This window comes from Podarcis liolepis, assembly GCF_965112155.1.
Source record: "Podarcis liolepis genome assembly, chromosome: 1".
In the NCBI taxonomy this organism is placed as follows: Eukaryota; Metazoa; Chordata; class Lepidosauria; order Squamata; family Lacertidae; genus Podarcis; species Podarcis liolepis.
This window is the reverse complement of record NC_139554.1, coordinates 109,595,783-109,618,224: the sequence shown is the minus strand read 5'-3', so window position 1 is coordinate 109,618,224 and position 22,442 is coordinate 109,595,783. Positions and strand designations below refer to the sequence as shown.

At 42.7% G+C, this 22,442-nt stretch overlaps 1 protein-coding gene across 1 annotated transcript in view; it reads right to left on the bottom strand.

Annotated features, from left to right (window-relative positions):
- XIRP2 (xin actin binding repeat containing 2) overlaps nt 1-22,442 on the bottom strand; it is an 80,284-nt gene that overhangs the window by 8,443 nt on the left and 49,399 nt on the right. The window contains exons 4-7 of the mRNA XM_083495718.1: nt 14,864-14,974; nt 12,985-13,057; nt 11,177-11,301; nt 357-9,810 (exon numbers count right to left, since the gene is read on the bottom strand). Coding sequence (XP_083351844.1) covers nt 357-9,810; nt 11,177-11,301; nt 12,985-13,057; nt 14,864-14,974 — 9,763 coding nt within the window. The remainder of the gene's footprint in view (nt 1-356; nt 9,811-11,176; nt 11,302-12,984; nt 13,058-14,863; nt 14,975-22,442) is intronic.

The following is a 22,442-nucleotide window of genomic DNA, read 5'->3' as shown; positions in this document are numbered from 1 at the left end:
AATGTCATAGTATGTTAATTATTTTGTTCTAATTTTAGTGCTCAGGAAAATGTCATTCCCAGAAATCAAATTTAACATTTGCCTTTTTCAACCTAAATCTAGGTTAGTCCCACACTTGGCACATATATCAAAGCACATGCCTTTGGAAAGGAAAGGGAAGGAAGAAGAAAGATTTCTGAGACACGGAGAGAGTTGGGTAAGTGGGAGGGGAAAACACCAGCAAAGAATTGTTAGTTGGAGTTATGTAACTTCACTCTTCCAATAGACACATTAATTGCACTCCATGTTTCATTGCCATGGCGCCATACTCTTCCCAAGCTGTTAATACCTGCTTCACACGCTGCATGCTTATTTACCACTGATAAACTCTGCCTCCTCGTGGAAGCTACTTCTCACTTCTGCTTCGGCAGCATCAGACACGGTGTAGCCGAGGCTTTTGAAGACTCTCTCGCTTTCTTGCCAAGTCTTCTGAAAATTCCTTAGCAGCTCTTCTGGTGAATCAGCAGCAGAAATATCCAAGATATGCCCTGAGATGACGTCTTCATAGGTTGGCGGTGCACGCTTGAAGCCAAATCCTGACTGCATCCCATCTGCACTTTGTGATGTGGAGGTGGCAGTTCTCGATTCCACGACGGTGTTCTCAAATGTATCCATGCCGGAGGAGCATTCAGTGTGGAACTTTGCATCAAAGCACACCCTGGGTTCCAAGGGATGCTCTTTAATGGCACATTGCTTTTGCTTGCAAGGTGCGTTTTCCTTGGGTTCTCTTTGCCACTTGCCTGGAAACTTTTGGAAGCTATCTAATCTCTTCTCACTCTCTTGGGAACTTTGGCTCAATTCCTCCTTCCTAACCCTGTGCCTTTCTTCTTTTATTTTACCACTGATTACACCATTCTCAACATACTTTTTCTTTGTTTTCACCTCAGCCACTGGCTTATCATGAAGTGTTCCTAACACTACATGTATTTTATCCTCACTCTCCTTTCCCAATCTTTCAGATGCAGACGGTTCCTTCCTTATGGGAATAATCAATTCAGGGACTTCGGCCTTCTGCGCAAGACCTTGGGGACCAGTCTTGGAAACCTCAATATTTTGAGTCCTGCAGACAGAGTCCATATTTTGTCCATGTGGCTCTAAGCCTTCTGGAATGTTTCCTCCCTTTTTGGAGATGTGAGTCTTGTTTGTTTTGGAATCTTCACTAGCTTTTTTCACTGTACCAGCAGTTGTTTGGGATTCATTTATGGACGACATTTTTGAAGTTAAAACATCAGATTGCCGTGCCTCAATCTTGATTTGTCGGCGGAGTGTTGCAGGAGATTTCACTATCTCTGACCTCTTTTCCACAATAGGAACTGGGGTTACTGATCGGTTTTGCGTTGCTCCTTGAGCGAGTTTTACTGTGGTGTCTTTAAGCTTGGCCAGCTGCTCAGAACGGCTTCTTGGAGGAGAGGGGGAGAGGCAGGCAGCTGGCCGCTGCACCTTAGACGTTGGTGTAGTAGACCTGGGAGGTGGTGATGGTGGAACCGGGGTACTTTCCCTTTGAACAGGAGACAAGACCTCCCTGAGAGGAGATTCAATGCATCTAGATTCAATTGTAATGTAAGTAGGTGAAGGTGCTCTCATTCTTAGGGTTGAGGGTGAAGAAGTTCTGGTTTCCGAAAACCTGTGTTCACTAACTTGCTGTTTCACCTCTCGATGTGCCCTTGTGTCTTTGATCATCTCTTTAGTCTCCTGTGATTCTTTCCTGCTTGAACCAATGCTTACTTTAGCTATCTTTTGCAATGATCCCCCAACTTTAGGAAACTCTTTTCTTGGTTTTTGGGGTTTTGTGGAATTCATGGCTGTCTGGATGGCCTCCTCAAAGGATCCAAGCATTTTGGTGGCTTGATCTTTAATCAGCGATAACTCTTCTTTCATCTTCTCAACATCATTCCCTTGTGTGAAGTAAGCTAAGTTTTGCTTCCTGTCTTGTTCTACCAACCACTCTGGAATGACATTTAAGAATGCCTGTAATGTTTTGAGCCCATTTTTATTCGGCTCAGTTTCAAACTCCTTCACTCTGGACAACACCTGCTGTACTTCCTCACGTTTCCTCAAAAACTCTAATATATCGACTGGGCTTTTCTCGTTGCTCTGCAGTGATCCTCCTGGTGAAATGGATGATAATGTCTTTTTCTGTGCCAGCTCTTGTTTCATCTCTGTTGCCTTTAAAAGGCCTTTTTTCTGCTGTGTGGACTTTTCCTGGGCATATTCCTTTCCTTGTAGGCTGCTAGTTTTCTGGGGCAGTTTTTTATTTTGGGCATTTGTTTCTGAAACAAATGTTTTCTCTTTCTGTGAGATAGATGCCTGTGACTCCTGATGCATATCAATTATCTTTTGCTTGACCATTTTCTCTGATTTATTGCTAACCTCGTCTTGTTTTCTTTGGATTATTACTTTCTCTTCCTTGGGGCAAGCAATGACTTGCTTCTGCTTTCTTTCCACAGCCAAGGAGACTCTTTCTTGCTTCATTTCTTCTGTCCCTGTTTCTTTCCTTTGAACTAATATTTGCTTCACTTCACTTGAATCTTTCTCTCTTCCATCCTGCTTGCCTTCTGTATATTGTAGGAGTCCTTTCCCCACGTGCAACTTCTCATCAACGTTCACCTGGTTATTTGTCTTTGTGGTGCTTTGCTTTTTTCTGATAGAATTGCTTACATTGTCTTTCTGTTTCTCTTTAACTTCTTGCTTCACAGCATTCTGGAAGCTAGTTCCCTCTTGCTTTTTATGCATCTCAGACTCCTTGTGGGTTTCATATGAACGTTGTTCTAAGGTGGGAAGCTTGACGGTTCTTACATTGAAAGTAGGAGAGACCAGTTTGCTTTTGGGCATGTGCAAATGCTCCACAGTTTTCTGTTGCTCTCCTGCATGCATAGGATGTTCTTCATGGGTCTGTACCTTCTGAGAAGACACACAGTGCTTTGTTAGGTTTTCTGACTCATGCGTTGATGTTTTTTGAGTGTGTTCCTCTGCTGAGATCCTAACGATGGTTTGAGACTGTTCAGCAGCCAATACCGTTGACATAGACTGCAGTTTATTGCTTTGTGACACCACAACCTGCGCCTTTCCCTGACATTCAGGCTGAGTGGGCCGATCTGGAGCTGAGGGCAAAAGGCCTGGCAGAGGGGTTTGATCCTGTTTGTCTGGTTTTAGTATTGGCAGACAATGTTCTGGCTCTGTCTGAACTGAACTTCCCGAAGCTTCACTGTTTCTTCTCATAACCACTTTGCAAACATCTTGGGTTTGCTTCTGCTCCATCTGTTCCCTTTGCTGCCTGTATTTTTCTTCTGCGATCATTAAAGGGGTTTTGAATTTTCGCACATAAGGCTTAGGACTTGCTTGTGTCACATCTGCTGGCAGGGAAGGAGATTTGACAAGCGGGAATGGACTTGTTCTCTTTAATGGCGAGGGCTCCAGCTTGATCACTTCCATAACTGATGCCGGCCTTCTAACCTCTTCAGCCCTTGCACAAACTCTTTCTTCTCTCTTTTCACAGCTAACAACATTCCTCGTTGTTGTGCTCTCCATGTTTTCTTCCATTATTTTTGTGGCATTGTTTTCTTGGTGCCTCTGGACAATGCTTGGGTGAACTTTGTGAGATGTTTTCTGCTGGGGTGCTTCTGACTCTTTCGTAAGTTCTATTGGAGGATGTTTCTTGGTGTGTGGGGCCTTGCCAGGCTTAACACTGGCATGAAGCTGAGTCGACTGCTGCAAAGTGTTGTCTAGACGTTTGAGGAAATGTTCTTTCCTTTGCTTTGCCTGATGAACAGCAAAGGGCTGAGGAACTGGAGATGAAGCCAAAGCCACCAATTCATGCTCATCTTCGATAGGGGGTGGAGGTGGAGGAGGAAAATGTTCATATTCGGCTTTAGCCTGTCCTATGGGGGGCGGAGGGGAAGGAAAGCTTTGTCTGTCAGAAGCCATCATGAAATGAGTCAGAGGAGGAGGAGGAGGCAGAGGAAGATCTGCTTCAGATGAAGTCACTGAGATTGGGGGCGAAGGGGGAGGGGGAGGCGGAGGCGGAGAATCAATTTCTGTCCTGTCTGGGCCTTTGGGGTTTTTGTTTGGATTCAGTGGATTTTTCACCACACCTCTGAAGTTCGATGCCGCAGCTTCCACTTTAGCTTTTCCTTGAAACTTCACTGTGGATTTTTCATTTTGCTGGATAATGTCTTGCTTCCTCTCGGCTTCTTTAAATTGGCTGTGCATTTCCTGGGTGACTCTGACTTTTTTATTGGTTTTAATATTCTGCTCTGATGCCATGGAAACCTCCGCTTGGGTCGCCTTAACATTCTTTTTCTTCTCTTGGCAAACTGCCTTTGAATACTGAGATTGTTTTCTATCTTGCTGCGCCCCTTGCGCTTCAACATGACCACTTGCTTTGGAAATCATGCCAGTTGACATGTTGACCAGCTGCTCCACACCCCTGCGATGAGAGCTGTGCTCACGGGCCGACAATTTTGATTTTTCTTTCCTCTCCTCCTGAACGCTCATGTCAAAATATTCTTCATCTTTACATTCCTGGAACACATTCTGCTTCTTTCCAGTCATTACTTGCTTTGCAGACGGTCCAATGCCGGGTGAACTGCCTTTCCTCAGCATTCCACCTCCCTCTGACTTCTCTGTTCTTTCGCTTTCCTGAATACTGCTAGGAAGAGCAGGTTGATCAATCACATATTGATCTGTATGACTTTTTGCTTCCCTTTTCACAGTGTTCTGGACTCTGACCTTATTCATGGACTTATCCACTTTCCCGGTGACCTTGTGCTGGGAATTAGATAAGCACTTCACATTTTTCTTATCTGACTCATGTGCCTTGCTGCTCCATTTCTGAACAGAATGGATTGCTCTGGTGCCTCCAGTGAGAACGCTTGTCTCCCCAGACTTCATTCCTTCATGAAGTTCCTGGTGACATTCTTCAATATTATTTTGTGAACTTTCAGTTACATTAACTTGCTTCTTGACTAATTGCTGAGGTGGCTCATGCAGTTGCTCGGTGAGCCTCTTCATCTCTCGGCCTGTTTGCTGCAGCTTTGTTTTAGTTTCTGCAGAAGTTTCAAGAAAGCTCTCTACCTCCACCTGAACATCCCTCCTGACCATTTCCTCTTTGCTGATGCTCTTGAAAGACTGATGTGCTGCTTTTAAAGACCTCAGTGTGGATTCAAGGTCACCTCGAACAACCTCTTCTCTCAATACCTGGCTTTTTGTGTTTCTTGCTTTCTCCAGAGATTCAATCGCTTGCTTAATATCTCCAGGGATGACATCAGGCTTTTCTGTTTCCTTCAGCTGAGAAGCCGATTCTTTAAGGGACTTCAGAATTGCAAGGATGTCAGCTTTTATAATTTCTTCCTTCTCTGTAACAGTTGTTTGATTTATGGCCTGGCTGAGGGAATTTAAAGCTGCCTTCAAATCACCCCTTATAATTTCTTCTTTGCATACATGACAATATGTATTTTGTGGCTCTGTTGTAAAGATTTTAACTGCATTGCACACATCTCCAGGGATTATGTCAATTTCCTCAACTGTCCGCTGAATTTGAGACTTCTTTTTCTTAAGCAACAGTTTTGTAGCTTCAACATCACCACCGATGATTTCCTCCTCCTCCTCTTCTTGATTGCGTCTTGCAAATGTTTCGTTTTCGCCTGTCTGGAGTAGTCTCAAATAATCTAGTGCCCCAGCTTCTATGCATGTTGTAAAAAACTGAACATTTCCCCTTTCTGAATCATCTATTTTAGGTCTTTCTGATATTTCATAATTCATTGCAGAAGAGAGAAGGCTATGAATTGTACGCTTCACATCGCCACATATCACTTCTTCTTGCTCGATTTTATCACTATCCTTTTTGTGAAAGAGAGAATAGACTGTCATGTTAATATCACCTCTCTCGTTTTCCTGAATTAAAATTCCACGTTTTACAGAGCTGTCCTTACTAAACAGGTTTTTTATGGCTTGCTGTATATCACCTCTCACTACCTCTTCCTTTTCAATGTGAACATCTGTTGATCTATTCAGCAGTTGCTCTTTTGCTAAATTCACATTTCCCTTTTCATCTTCATTGACTTTAGTTTCCCTTTCAATGGGGCCTGGTCTGGACAGCAGGTTCAACATGATGTTGGCTAAATCTCCTCTGATTATCTCTTCTTTTTGTATTTCAGGAGCCTCCTGATTCATGAGTTTATATTTTGTCATTCGGACATCGCCAATTTCATCTGCTTCCAAGATGATCCCATGGGATTCTACGACTTTGTGAGAATAAAGTTCCTTTAAAGTTTCTTTCACACTTTTCCCTATGATTTCTTCCTTTTCAACTCTGCTTTCATTGAATTCATGGAAAGGAGTTGTTTCAAACAGCCATGTCGTAGTCTTTACATCTGCCTGTGGAATTTCTTCTTTATCTATTTTTGTATCGTTTTCGTCAGTTTCCTTAATGGAGTCCAGAGGCTGGTTTTCAAAAAGCCACACTGCATGCTGAACATCACCTTCTTGCACATCCTCCTTTGTTACTGTCTTGACATCTTTATACTCTGACCCCTCTCCTCTAATCTCATCCATGGTGTGTGTTTCAAATAACCAAGTAGACGTTTTGACATTGCCTTGCTGTATTTCGCTGACACTCACTGTTCTTACATACATGCCTCCTTGGCTTTCTTCAGACTCAAATAATTTCTTGTTGGCCTTCACGTTGCCACCCTGCACAGTGTCGACTGTGGGTACAATGAATTTTTCCTCATCTGAAATGGTGTCCAGCGGCTGTGTTTCAAATCGGTATCTGACCGAACTAACATCTCCTTTCTGAATATCTTCCTGGGTGACAGATTTTATAACATACACATTATCTGATTTGTTTATCGATCCTAAAGGCTTTGTTTCAAACAACCACCGCGTTCCACGTACATCCCCATGAATTACTTCTTCCTTCTTCACGGTAGTCACCTCATGATAATACCCTTCTTTGTCTTGAATTGCGTAAAGTGGCTGGGTCTCAAAGAGCATTCTGTAGCTTTTCACATCCCCTTTGGCTATTTCTTCTTCACTTATGGTTTTCTTGGTGCTGACATCTACAGAAGATTCATCTTTAATCTGGTCCAAAGAAAACGTCTCAAAGATGAAACATCCTTTCCTCACATTTCCACCTTGTATGTCTGTAACAGTTTTAACTGAGGTCCTGTCTCCCTGGTGGTCTGTTATTTCGTCAATTGACTGGTTCTCAAAAAGCCAACAGCAGCGCAAAACATCCCCTTTCTGTATATCTTCACTTTGGATGGTTTTAATTTTGTTCACAACTTCCTCTGAGCTGACATTTATTGAGTCTAACGATTGATTTTCAAATTTATACCGCATGGTGGAGACATCTCCAGGCTGGATGTCAATTTCCACCACCCGCTTGAGTTCTTTCTCTTCTTCTCCTTGGATATTTTCTAGGTTTTCAGTCTCAAAAAGGAAACAAGCTGTGCGGACGTCACTTCCCTGAATGTCCTCCTGCTCCACAGTGTGAAGTTTTATGGCTGTTTCTGCTTCTTCCCTTATTGTATCGAGAGGCTGAGTTTCAAAGAGCCAGGTACAGGTCTTGACATCTCCTCTGCGGATTTCTTCACTGTCTGTCGTGACCTTCTCTTTGTCATATAGAGATTCCATTGGCTGGGTTTCAAATAACCACCTGCATGTTTTAACATTCCCCTTCACAATTTCAGTTGTCTCAGACTGTTCTGTGCTTTCTTCATCTTCCACGTTGCTAAAGTATTTAATGGAGTCAAGGGGCTGAGTTTCAAACAGCCACTTGGCTGTTTTCACATCACCTGACTGTACTTCTTGTGAGGAGATCCCTTTGATGATCTCAATTTTTTCAATACTCTCGTCAAACTGGTCAATGGGCCTCGTCTCAAAGAGCCACCTGCAGTTCCTGACATCCCCTCTCACGACTTCCTCTTGTCGAATTGTTTTAACTTCATGATATTTGCCATGCCTATCTTGGATGGCATATAATGGAGTTGTTTCAAAAAGACCTTTGTTTAATTTTACAGCACCTCTTGTTACACCTTCCACATGGATTTTACATGAGTCGTCGTGTTTTCTGAAACGGCACATTTCAAATGCATGTTTGCAGCTGCTCACATCCCCCTTGTCAATTTCCTCCAGTCTCACAGTTCTTATGACTTCTTTCTTTTCTTCTCTAATCTGTTCAAGGGGCTTAGTCTCAAAAATCCATTTCTGATGCCTCACATCCCCTTTTTCTTCCTCAGTGGCAGCCATTTTCTGAAGCTTCCCAACATCTGGGCTGTCTTTCAGCATATCCATTGGCAGTGTTTCAAACAAGTGTTTTGTGGTATTTACGTCACCTCCGATTATTTCTTCTGTGGGTAGAGGATTTTCATCTCCACTTTCCTTTAGAGTGTCAAGAGGCTGAGTCTCAAAAAGCCAGCATTTTCTGCAGACATCAGTGCCTAGGATGACTTCTTTTTCCACCACAGTTTCTTCAGTCTCCTCCTTAATGGCATCTAAAGGCTGGGTTTCAAAGAGCCATTTTGCCCTGCCTACTTCACCTCTGACACCCTCCTCCATGGAGATTCCACGGACAACTTTGATTTCCAAGGAATCTTTGTTGATCGTGTCCAAAGGCTGCGTTTCAAACATCCAGCGCACTGTCCTGACATCTCCTCTCTCAAGGTCTTCTCTGTGGACAGTTTTAATCTCTAGCATTTGGCCCAAATTGTTTCTAATAACATACATCGGTAGAGTTTCAAAATGCCTTATACTTCTCTTCACACCGCCTTTAATCTCCTGCAATTCAGATCGGAGCTGCAGCAGCTTAGCTTCATCCACTGAATAAAGTTGTCCAATGCTATCCAGATGTTGTGTTTCAAACATATACCTCACCGTTTTCACATCTCCACCAGTGATCTCCTCATCAGAGGTTTCATTGGATTCCTGGTCTTTCTCATGGTGAATTTTATTCATTGAGTCCAGTGGCTGAGTTTCAAACATCCACGCAGCTGTGCGGACATCACCTCGAGCCAATTCAGGAATTCTGTCTGCGCTTTCAGTGTTGTCTGAAGAATGTCCACCCAGTGCATCAATGGGCTGGTTTTCAAACATCCAGGTGGTATACTTAACATCCCCACCTGCAATGATTTCTTGACTGGCAATGCTTTTAACATTGTCCGGGTCAGGAGATTCATCTTTGATGGAATCCAGAGGCTGATTCTCAAAGATCCACCTCATAGATTGGACCTCTCCCTTGAGGATTTCATCCCACTCCAGATATTCCCTTTCTGGGCTCATGCACTTCTGAGGGCTGCTCTCTGTGTTTTCAAAGACGTACCTCGCCTGGCGTACATCTCTTGCAGCTGAGCTGCTTATTTCAGTGTCACTAGACACGATATCAGAAATATCATTGAAGTAATCTTTTTCCAAATTCTTTCTCAATTCTGGGTGGATGTGTTTGTACAAACGCTTTAATTCGTAAAGGTTTCGTTGCTTGGAATACAGATCTTTGGGAAGGGGCAGCTTCGATGGAGAGGGAGAGGATTCAGGGGACTGGGAAAACTCTGTCATTTCAGGTGGAGCCTGTAGTAAGTCTGGAGAAGGTGGAGGAGGAAACTCCTCTGTACTTGCATATTTGGAAGAGCAGCTATAAGCTGCAGCTGAGGCAGCAGATGTGCACTCGGTTTCCCTCGCCATATATATTCCTTGCTGTCTATTTGCAGAAGCCACTTCAGCAGAAGAGGAAAAGGCTGCAGAAGGCCAGGCCATTTCTGGATACTCATTTTCAATCTTTAGGGGACAAAATTAGTTGTTTCTTTTTAAAAAAAACTGTTTCCTTGAATTCATTCTATATAGTTCACTCAGCCCTGCCAAGTGCTAAGCAGCAGGAGCTCAAATTTCTAATCTACCTGAGAACAAAACTAATGTCCAACAGTGTGAGTCAACATACTGGGGAAGGGCCATTGCTCAGTAGTAGAGCATCTGCTTTTCAGGCAGAAGGTCCAAATTTCAATTCCTGGCATCTGTAGGCAGGGCTGTGAGAGTCCGCAGCCTGTTATGCTTGAGAGCTGCTACCAGTCGGTGTAGACAATAATAGGCTAGATGGGCCTACCTGGTAGAAGGCAGCCTCCTACATTCTATGAATTAGAACTGGTGCAATTCATCCATAGCCTCCATTACTTCAACAAGGTAGTTTGTTCCGATATTATTTATCTGCACTATAGTATATACACATTCTGAGATAATCTTGATCTTGCCTGCTTTTATCTCATATTAACAGATGCAGCAGTCATAGGCCTATGCCTTCTTGTAAGAATTGTAAATAGACAGAACACAGAGCAAGGAGCCAGATAGTTTATACCTGTAAAATATCATTTATCTACACTATAGTGTGTGTGCCTTCTTCTAAGAATTGGAAATGGAATACAGAACATGCAGCCAGAGAAAAAGAATTTAACAGCACACAAAGGATATTTTAAAAAGGAAAGCTGTACCTTATAGGTGGGTGTTGATCAAAAAAATACACTTAAGGATGTTAGAGAATTCCAGATTATGTCTGTAAAATTTAGACTAAACACTTGCAAGATCTTCCTGGATCTCTCCCAAACAGGCCTAAATATAATTTAATATACAAACAGCACTGTCCTGTGAGTCATTGGTTTATGGGATCACGCTTAAGGAGCCCAATGTTGTTATGACGCTTTAACAGGTACATGGGAAGGTAAGGGGGGGTGTCACAACCCCAACTCTGCTATTGGCTGCCATGCTCACAGCATCCTAACAACTTTTTCAATCAAAGAAAAGCCAGTGTAATCAAATCCCACTACTTCATTGCAGCAAGGACTTGGCAGGAAAAACAGTGAGCACACTCTGTCTTGCTAGCAAGTGATCAGAGGACACTCTAGCTGGAGTCACTGTTTGCCCTGACACAGTTTTAATTTGCCCCCAAATAACTGGAGCATACCCCCCCTTGCCACACACATCCCTTGTTTACAGACTTAAGATTTGCACTGGAAATATCACTTAAATGAATGTAACATGGCTATTCTGAATTTAAAGGCACTGCAACTCAGAAAAGAATGTTAACTATATGCAAAAAATGATAACAATTCAGGATTGTTTGGATGGCGATAATCCTGTTTTCGGCACCACCGACCTTGATCTGCTTTGCAGGCGTTCCACTCTCTCGGCCAGAATGGAACTGGGCTGTTTTTTCAAAGTGCTGCTTTAAGGATTGCGTAGAAATCTTTGGGATCTCCTCCTCTGTAGCTGCATTGACCACTGTGATACAGAAAGAAAATGAAAAGAAAAACGAAAACTTGAATCTATATTGGCTGCATGAAAATTCATCAGCATTTTTCTGTGCGTTTCTCCCCACAGGCACATTTTTGTATGTGACCCCCCCCCCCAAAATATTGCATTTTTATAACATATTTTCACAAATGTATGCATTTTTATGAACAACTCCCCCTAATGTATGCATTTCATCCCCCCCTCAAAGTGCAAATTTCAAAGGACGGTTTGCATTTTGGTGTGCATATTATTTGGGATGTGTGAGTTACACCCTTGTGCAAGTTAATTGAAACAATGAATTTAGTAGTTTATTGTACAAAACTCACATACAAAACTAGCAGACGTGACCTCTGCTATTTTTAAGCAGCATTTGAACATGGTTTGGCATGGAATCTACTAGTTTTGAACAGTCACTGTTGATTTTCGGATCCCTGTACCACACCTGAACCAGCTTCTCCATAGTCGTACAGTCTACAGAACGGAGGCAACTTTTGCATATAGCCCACAAATTCCCAATGGGATTTACATCTGAGGAATTCCCTGGCCAATCAAGTACCTGTATTTGCTGCTCTGTCATGAATTTCTTCACCACTTTCAATATGTGACAGGGGGCTAGGTCCTGCTGCAATATCCCAATACCATCAGGATACCTATTTTTCAGCTCTGGAATAACCCTCTTTTATAGAACCTCAATATATTGTGGCGAGCACATCATTACTTCTGTTGGCTTCCGGCTTCCGGCACCATAATGATCAACTGACTTTTTGTGTTTGTTTTGAGTACAGGATTACGAGTAAGACAGAAAACATGCTTTGTTTCAATTAATTTGCACAAGGATGTAGATAGTGTTGCAAACCAGAGCAACACTCCTCCATCCCTACTTCAGGAATCCCCAAAGGCTTGAGCCTTCCCAGTAGCGTGATTGGTTGGAAGATGCTACCAGAAACCACCAGGGTGGATCTGGTGGGCCTCTGGTCAAAGTCTAGCCTGGAGACTCTATGGTTCTTATTCTGCACTATTTCTCTCGCATTGATAGCAGAGAACCTTTCATAGATAGAAAGTCCTAGCCATGAGCTGGAAGCACAGTGAACCAGAGTTTATTTGCTGAGTGACATAGCAGCACCTCTTTCACATGTCAGATCAGAGCTGATTGAACACTGCAATAACAGGGACTGCGAGCCTTTATTAATTTCTGCCTAGGTGATCAGTCCAAGGGTAATTATATCCTTTGATATTCATGACATTAAAATATCTGCTAGGGGAATTGTTACAATAATAATACAGAAAGAAAAATTGTTTGCCTAAGCCCAGGGCACTTGTGAAAAACACTCAAGCATATATTAGGTAATTTTAAGCACACCACCATTCATATCAATGGGATGTATGAATGTGCTTAAGAGGAGATGCAAAGGCTTCTGGGCTGGAGTGAGTGTAAATAACCTTAATTATATTCTAATCTTTATGGCCACAATCCATCCAAAGTTAAGTCCCACTGATTTTGATGGATGATATTTAAGTAGGTGCTTAGTTCTCCAGTCAAAATTAATGGCACTCCCAGGACTTAATTGTGGATGGATTTTGTCTTTCATCCATATGCATACAACAGAATTTGCTGTGTGAAAGGGTAGCTGTCGCTTCTTGCCTCCCAGTATATTCTCAGATTTCTCTTACCTGTTTCCTCAATGCTTTGAGTGACGTTAGAAGCTCTCATAGCCTCAGACAAAGCTTGTTCACGATGAGAAACCTGCAAACACAAATACACACCACAAAATAATTAAATAAACCAAATCTCAATGAAAAATCAACATTTTAATTTGATCTATTGTATGCTTTATGCAACTCTGGGAGGAGGAGGAACAAGTGCTTTAAGGAGGGAACAGTGTGAGTCCTTCCTACACTAGAACTGATGCTCTGTAGTTATCTGTGAGTCAGAAAATCAGCAGTTAAAATTTCACCTCTGCCAAAAATTCACAAGGTAGGCAAGTTGCCATCTCTTCATCTCTTGAAATGCAATTATTTATGTATTTTATTGATGTATATACTACTATTTATAAATATGTAAGAGCAGTGCTTGAATTGGGGGGACAGAGAGGGTCCAGCCTCTCTTATTTTAGGGGTTAGTCCTCCTACATGGCTGCATCATTCGGCTAAGCTTAGTATGTTAGGGGATGAGAGATTTCCCCCACCACCTCCCCATCACCATAATTTAAGCCCCATATAATTGGACATGCCATCATCATCGTCACCATCTGAAAGCATTCTGTGATAATACTGGGACAATAATTTAGCCTATTTTACAGGGCAGTTTCAGGGATAACTGAGACGAAGTATGTGAAGTACTTTGGGGACTCAATAACTTCCATTTGAATGCAGAAAAGATCAAATACACAACATCAGTGACTGAATTTGGAGCAGCTCACACAGAGCACAAACTCTGCAGCCAGTGGTTTGTTTGTTTTTTGAGGCGGTACACGCAGGGACAATGCACACCACCTCTCCCCCCATCTTGCCACTGTTTGCCTACCCCCCTTGCTTCCCTCACACTTTTGCTGCCACCGCCTCCATTGCTGCAAATGCTTCCTGGGCTTGGGGAACAAGGCACAAGGCTCTGTCAGGATCCTGACTACCTGCTGCCTCATTCCCTAAGCCAAGGAAACACTTGCCCGGCTTTAGGAAGGATGCAGCAGCATGCTGGGATCCTGATGGAGCCTGACAGACCCTCACACCCTCATCCTGCAAGCTGGACAAGCACATCCTGGGCTCAGGGAACGAGGCCCTGCCAGCATCCTGGAGCCTGAAATGAGAGGGCTCTTGGACCCTGTCAGAGCCCTCCTGCCTCCATCCCAAAGCTGAGCAAGTGCTTCCTGCACTTAGGGAATGAGGCAAGAGTCCTGCTGGAGCCCTGCTGCCTCCTTCCCTGAGCATGGGCAGAGCGCCTCCCCCCCCCTTTGCCCACTTGGTTGTCCCTCCTCCAGCCATTTCTAGGCAGCGAGTACCAGCACCTTATTTTCTAGAGACTGAAAAGCACTGGGTACAGCAATACAAACTTACACATCGGTACAAGACATCTGGACCAGCAGTTCTTTAATTTCTGTAGGAAAGTGTCTATCCGGTAGGTATAGCATATTGCATACAATGTTCACTTGTTCCAGTTTAGCATGGGGCAACCCAAAGAGGAGAGACCAAAGAAGAAAGTGGAAATGGGTTTGAGGAGGAACGGGTGTGGTTAACAGGAAGGTGTCAAAGAAGGAAAGTTGCGGTGAAAGGAGGAAGGGGCAGTGTCCAATGGGATCCACTGCTCTTCTGTCGCCCAAGGCCCACACAAACCTGAAGCCTGCCCTGCCAAGTTGCAAAATTTTGGCACAAATACTTTTATCAGTGGTACTTCAATTATTTCCTGAGACAGGTAATGGGGATGGGTAATGAGTACAGGTGCAAATTGTCCCATATAAAACCCCTCCTTGCCACCAAAGCAAGGACGGATGCCGTAAGCACCAGAAGGCAAAAGTGGCACAGGCAAAATGGTATCTCATTGCATTGAGACAGTTACCTTTTCTGATTGAAAGGCTTCACGCTGCGTTGTCTTTGATGCCACCTCGTTCACCCTGGTTTCTGTGCTGCTGCTGCTTGACATTGTGGCTTGGCTTCGACTCGTCACCTTCTGAAGATGAATAGAAAATAATTCTACGTTGGCAAGTTTACGGTACACTCAAATAAACACTTTCTTATTTCCTTTTCTTTTCCTTTTATTTCTTGTACACGGGCCTTTCCTTATACAGAGCCCACAGGGACTAACACCCGCATTAAAAAAACACAAGTAAAGCCACAATTGGCAATGCAACAGCATGTGGCAATCAGCGAAACAGGTTGACCAAGAGGGCCACTCCCGCGATGCTTTGAAGACCTGCAAAAATAAATGGTTCTTAAGCTGGCGCATGAATCAATACATAATGCGGGTGAGAACCAGATCTGTACTGGGAGGGAGTTCCAGAAATAGAACTGCCTCCATAATCATAAATGATTCTACGGTATATAAGAGGAAAGAGCCAGTTATTTAGTAACAGGGCATAACTCATAATATAATTGGCAAGGATAAGATAAGAAAAAAAATACTGGGATGGCTTTTGCCGTAACACACATTGTGGTTTCATTACTATAGTGCATCCAGGAGATTTCCTTTGCTAGGCTCTGTGGCATAAGATATGTATTAAAAGTAGTAGTACAGGACACAGTGACCTGGGTTTTAATGGAAGCTCTGTTGATTTAATCGTCAAATTCCTATTTACAAGCAAGTACGTGACTGGAATATATAGGAGAAAGTTCCCCAACTTGAAGATGATGTGAAGGTCTTGTTCGGAGGATGTAAATATGCGGAGCTAGAAGTCCCAGCAGTTGGGACAGAGGAAAATTTCTAGCGTTGCTAGAAATTGTTGCAGCTTAAATCCCTGATTACAAACCACAGCAACTCTTAATCTTTGCCTTCAATACAAGCTGTGCATTATGGCTCTTCAGCCCTCAGATTTCAACCCTATTCGAGCTGAACAAGGACTCCCCCCCCCACCTTTCCACCCGATTTCTGCCACAGTGGGGGCAACTGCCACAAAGAAGAAGGTTGTCCTCCCTCTTCTGCTCCTCAGGGAAGGACACCTCTGTAATTTCCTACTTGCTCCCTGGTGCTTGGGATGCTGTTACTACAGTGCTCCAGACATTGGGGGACGGAGAGTGGAAAGAGACACCTCTTTCTTCCACCACCAGTGCCAAAGAAGAGGAAGGTGAGAAAGAGCACTGTGCTGTTTGTATGAATTGTTTTGGGTTGCTAGCCTCAGCCTGAGTCAAGCCTGGAGAATTCACTCCTCACTGCCTGTTTCTCCAAGGGACAAATGAGGGAGGAGCCCATTCACATGCCGGAAACTGTAAAGTAATGAGGTCTCCAGCAAACAGCATAATGGTGGGAAGCAACATCTGCAGTGTGTGGCAATTATTATGACAATGTAGCTAGTTTTTTCAGCATGATGGCCATATACAAGCCCAAGTTAAATCCCCATGGATTTCAAGGGGAGCATTAGCAGAAGTCAATAGGAATTAATAAGGGCTTAACTTTGGCTGGGCCATGCACAAGAGGGCTTCCATTGCATTCCCTAAACAATGGCTTAATTGGCCATTCCTGGGGTTGCTCAGCTGGTAGTTCACGAGACTCTTAATCTCAGGGTTGTGAGTTTGAGTCCCACATTGGGGAAAAGATACCTGCATTGCAGGGGGTTGGAATAAATGACCCCCATGCTCCCTTCCAACTCTACAAGTTGATGATTCTATGATCCTCCTCGGATCCATGTTATCATGGATGTTCATGCCAAATTTGAAAATCAGATGCCTGGCTCTACGGATCTGTAGGACCTGGAGCACATGGAAATAGTCAGAGACACACAAATGGTTCTGGGTGTGATGGACTGTTCAGCTCATGTTCCCAAAGCCCTTGGGCAGGGACAATGGGTGTGGGGGTGATTTTCAAAGGAAATAATCTATTTCATTGTTTGATGATTCATAGGTTCATAAATATTTCCCAATGTCCAAAGGGAAAGAGAGCATGTGAATTGCAGAATGTAAAGGTTTGAACTTTCCAACTGTTGCTTGCAACGGCAATTATGTTAAGCGGAGGCAACCATGAGGCAGAACATATCGTTCAAACTAGGTGGGAAGGAATGGTAGGAAGAATGGGCAAGATTATTTAGATGGGCCATGTCCCTCCGCCCCAATAAATGTAATTGTGGAAATGCTGTTGTAAAGTGATTTTCACATAAAAATAGTGTGCGGTTGAAAGCAAATGCGGGTCAGGGGGAGGAATCAATGCATGTCCCACAGGTAAGAATAAATGTTAAGAAGTGTTCAGGATTGATTTTTTTTATATATATACAAAAGTCTCTGGAGTAGATCACAGTTGAAAGGAAGCAGAAGTCAAGGAGTCTAGATGGCATCATCCACTGGCATCTCTCTCATTTTGAGATGCACCTTAAAACTACATTATATTAAGCATTTTCCTAATTATGGTTCCATTAGGGATATAACTGACAGTTCAAAGACAGCTAACAATGGTTAGTAAGTGTATGAGGGCTTGCTTTGTATTTATAGTTGAATCTTTCCTACAGCGCCAATGGGATTGTTATGTAGCTAAGTGGCTTGAGAGCTACAGGCATTCCATTTACAATTTGCCTCATCTTTCTTCCTTGCCGAGACTGAGTGATGGGCACAGCACACAATTTGCAGGGAACACAACTGGTTCTATTCTACGCGGTTCACCTACAGCTGTTGTTATCGCAGTCTGTGTGCTTTTTATGTCCAGTGCCAAAAATAAAGGCTCCTCTCTTAAGTTATAACTCCAAGTAACTTCATTGGGTAAAAGAAATGGGATGAGTTGCCAGTCTGGTCCAGGCACTCTTGAAGGAGATGGGGTTTCTGGATCCATGAAATCCTGGTTTTGGTACTTGGTCACCCTGCAGGATAACCTCTGTGGGAATTAAGGATAGAGCATGAGACTCTTAATCCAAAGTAGTGGGTTTGAGCCCCACATTGGGTGAAAAAATTCTGCATTGCAGGGCCCCTTGTGGTTCCTTCCAACTCTACAATTTTATGATTCAATTATTCTAAGACGGGGGAGTGTGACCCTGTTGATTCCCCTTGTCCGCACAGCAATGGCTGTGGTATTTCATTGTGGTGGTTCCACTCATCCAAAATGTAGCACTGGGGTTTTTTTTTCTGCTTCAGGGTTCTATCTTATCTACTTTTCTGTTCATCGTCTACAAAAGACCACTGAATGGTCTTTTAATATATTACTAATTTAATACTTTACGGACTTGAAATTGAACCTGTTCACACACACACACACACAAATGAGAGAGAGAAATTCTTCTTCATCCGGATATAAGAAGGTCCAATTTCAGGTCTGCCAACCACGTTCTTATCCATTAAATGGAAGTTATGTGTACAACATTTTAGAGTCTTCTCATGACACATATGCCGATAAGCAAACTCTGCGTTAAAGATACTAATTTTTTGTAAGACAACACCACAGGAGATGTTGGACTACGCAGCATGGGAGAATAACAGGTTCTCACGCATTTGACAATGAACCATATTAGTAATCAGCGTTGTTTAGTTTGTGTATCTATCACTTGCAGTGACATCCTATTCATGTCTACTCAGAAGCTGGACCCACCCCCAGGGAAAATGGGTGCAGGACTGCAAGCCTCACCTACTATGCTCATCCTTTGATCTACCAGCCTTGGCCTGCTTTTGTGCAGCCCTGGCAAAGAGCTGTCAATCCCCTTCAAGCAAATCCCAAAATAGAGTGGATGAGCCCTACACGTTAGTGACCAATATTATTTGTAATCACATTCTTCGGAGAGATGTGCAGCCAGAGGTCTCTAAAGGGAATGATGATCATATTCTTCAGCAGTGACTCAGGTGCACTACCCTGGTTTTACTAGCAGTAATCCATTTTCCTGAGCTTTCTGTGCTTTTTATGATGAGCCAGACTTCATATCAGTTGATGCTCTTTGTTATGGCACAATGTCCTCTGGTCTATAAGAATTCAGCTTTATCCCTTCCCATGGAGAAGGCTGCCTGCTCTTTGTCTGAGAGTGTTTGTATCTGACAGCCAGGTTTATGCCGTATTGACGGACTGGCCTCCTTGTCCTTCAAAATCAATTGAGTAGCTGCGACTGAGATGATTTTTGGCCCCTTCAAGAACAGAAGAGGTTCTTTCCAATTTCACACAGTGCAGTGGTGAACTTCTGTAGCTAAATTGCATGCTACACCCCGCCACACGCACACAAAGATACCAGGCTCTGAAACAAAGATCCTAGTGTTTAGTAGTGGTCTGCATGCCTAGACACATTGTGAAGATAGTGAGAGAACAGTCCCCAACCTTCTCCAAATGATATGATCAGCACTGTCAAAACGGAGAGCATCGGCCATGCATTTGGTACTATAACATGGATCCCAATGCACACTGCAGGAACCCTACATCAGTCCTTGGTACCAGATGTAAGGAAGTTTGTTTTAAAAACAAACAAGTTCAAGTTCAACATGTCTGCAAAGGAGCTAATTCTGGCTCACAGCTGTCCCTTTGCAAAACAAAGTTGCTGTGCCAAAGTATAAAACATACTTAAGAAGTCTAAGAAAACATCTAAACACACACACACAAATATGTGTGTGAATTTTGTTTCATTTATTTCCCCCAGCAATTAGGATCTTTAAACTAAAAGGCTCAAAGTGTGAATGAACTTGAAGATGAACAAGAAATCATTCAAAAATGAACTTAATTCATGTTCAGCTCACTTGGCAATTATGGGAACTATTTTCAGATACAGTTCAGAAATTTTTGAACTAATTCAGTGAATTTCATTGAACCAAACTAGGTCATCCCAAGGCCTGGTAAGAATTTGGCAAAAGGAACTGCAGGCATGACCCTCATTTGCACATGTGGATCCTTATCCATTAGGGCTTCAGCCCTGCACAAACAAACCAGGAGGATGCTCCATTTAATACAGTGTGACTTACATCTGAGCATACATATGCACAGGACTGAGGTTCACCGACGCTGGGTGGTGGCATTCCATGCCAAAGAGTTTAATATTTGATGCTACAATTCTATGCAGTTCTCTTTGCAATGTTAAGTTGTGCATGTATTACAGTATACAGTGGTACCTCGGGTTACAGATGCTTCAGGTTACAGACGCTTCAGGTTACAGACTCCGCTAACCCATAAATAGTACCTCGGGTTAAGAACTTTGCTTCAGGATGAGAACAGAAATCACGCGGCGGCAGTGGAAGGCCCCATTATCTAAAGTGGTACCTCAAGTTAAGAACAGTTTCAGGTTAAGAAGGGACCTCCAGAACGAATTAAGTTCTCAACCTGAGGTACCACTGTATTTGTTTCTGAAGAGCAAGAGACATATACCAGGCAGATGATTTTTGGAGAGCAGATTACGCTTGCTTTGGTTTCCAGAACACTGGCTGCTGCTCCCATCAATGGCTGTTGCTTAAATGCCATTCAAAACTATTTCATTGTGTTCAGTAGCATTGTGTGAAGGAGACAGGAGGGGGCTTCCTAGCAGTATTTACAACCAGAGTTTGAAAGCACTTCACCACATGCTGCTTTTTTCTTTTCTTTTTTTTTACTTTTACTTTTACTTAGAATTGAACACCACCCTGGTGGGAAAGTCAAATGAAAGAGCTCCATCTATCTGGCTCCTGCTAATGCATGGCTTTTTAGATCTATTTGAGTGTGCTGGTTGTGTGGGAAAGCTACACAAAAGCAGGATGGAATTACTAAGCCCTGTGTTGTGATGCCTGTTATTCTCTATGAGTTCGAGGATGAAATTTGAAATGTGTAGACTGCTCTATGCTCCCCATATGAGTTAGAAGCTAAGTTTTGCAGAACAAAACTGTCCTAACTCCCCTCCCAACCCGGTCCTTTACCTAACTTATTATCTGACTTTGAACTTTGGGTTCCGTTGTTTCCCTGTTCTTGTGGTAGTTTTCAATATCCACCCCAATAACTCTGATGATTCAGATGCTTGATGTCATCTTGCGCGTTTGTATCCCCATCCCTCAATTTTTCTACCTCTTTGGCCCACTCACAGATCATGTCAGTTTTTTCTATATTTCCATTTTCTGATGGTCACCTTCTTTTTCTCTCATTCTTCTTTGTGCAAACCTCTTACTAGATCATCGAATTACCTTCAGAATCTGGATTTTGATGGCTTCGCCCCTGTTAGGTCCTTCGGTTGATATCTCCTGTTTATTTATTCCCTGCATCTTCTTCCAGTGTTCCTCTTTCCCTATGTAACTGCTCTTCTATATTGTGCCTGTCATCCTTCTCCTACTTTGCCTTTAGTTCCTCATTGTAGTAACTTTGGTAATGAACTTGGGCTGCTTTATAAGTTATAGGGCAAGACTAAACACATTTCTTCTCCCTGGCATAAATTAATGTACATCTCTTTTCTTCTTCCTTCTGCTCAACCTTACTATTTGCCAAAATGAATTGCTTCTTTTCCTTCTCCTCCTTGCTTTTTAACTGTTAATTTTGTGCTCTCCCTTTTTTCATCCCCTCCCCAAGTCTCACATCTCAGATTTTTGCTTAGTTCCCCTGCCCACCATAATAAATCAGCAGCTCCTGACTTTTCTATTTCTGTAACTTACATCTCCTGGTCCTTTATAGAACTCTTATTTCTAAACCTTCTCAACCAAATGGGTCATAGCTCATTGGCAGTGGACCTGCAGTGCATGGAGAAGGTCCCACATTCAATCCTGGGCATCTCCAGGGCTGGAAAAGACACCTAGTTAGTATAGATAATACTGAGCTGGACAGATCATCTAAAGAAATAGCAGTGGAAGAAGGAAAGCAATGAGCAGAAGAAATAAAGGAAGCCGCTTTGCTACAAGGCAGATTCCTATGCTTCCCCCTATGCCTCTTGATTTTCTTCTTTCTCTACTATCAGAAGATCTTTCTGGTTTTGTCCTCACCCTCACCTACATCCAGTCCTTTTTGATCCCATTTCTTCTTCTTCTCATTAAATATATTGCTTTAGCTCATTTTGCTTTCTTTCTCTAACTATTCCCTCCTTGATTTCTGGTTAGTTTTATTTGACCTTTAACTCTAATTTTAATTTAAGAACACAGAAGTGTCAACAATGGTTGATTCTTCTTCACTTGCTATTGGCTAGTTTTTCATCTTGCTTTTCGGTGGCATCCAGTGTTAGTCAAACTTAGAGAGACCCATTTAAATCAGTGGTTGTCTGTTGAATTCAGTGGGCCTACTCTGAAAATAACTAACATTGGATATCTCCCTTTGTTTCTTAATTACTTGAACAAATCTTATTTGAATTTTATCAAATACTCTTTTTGAGTCTTATCAATCAGATCTTCATGCTAACAGAACAGAAACAATGTTCTTTTCCTTAGCTAATTTATCTGAATGCCCCTTGTATGCTGATCTCTTCCTGATCTCTCCTCTGCATTAAATATTATTAGTAATTCTCTTCTTCCTTCTGTTTTCCATATTGTTAATCATACTCTTCTTTCTTCCTTGCATGAGTCTAGTTTCATGGTTCTCCTCATATATTTTTTAA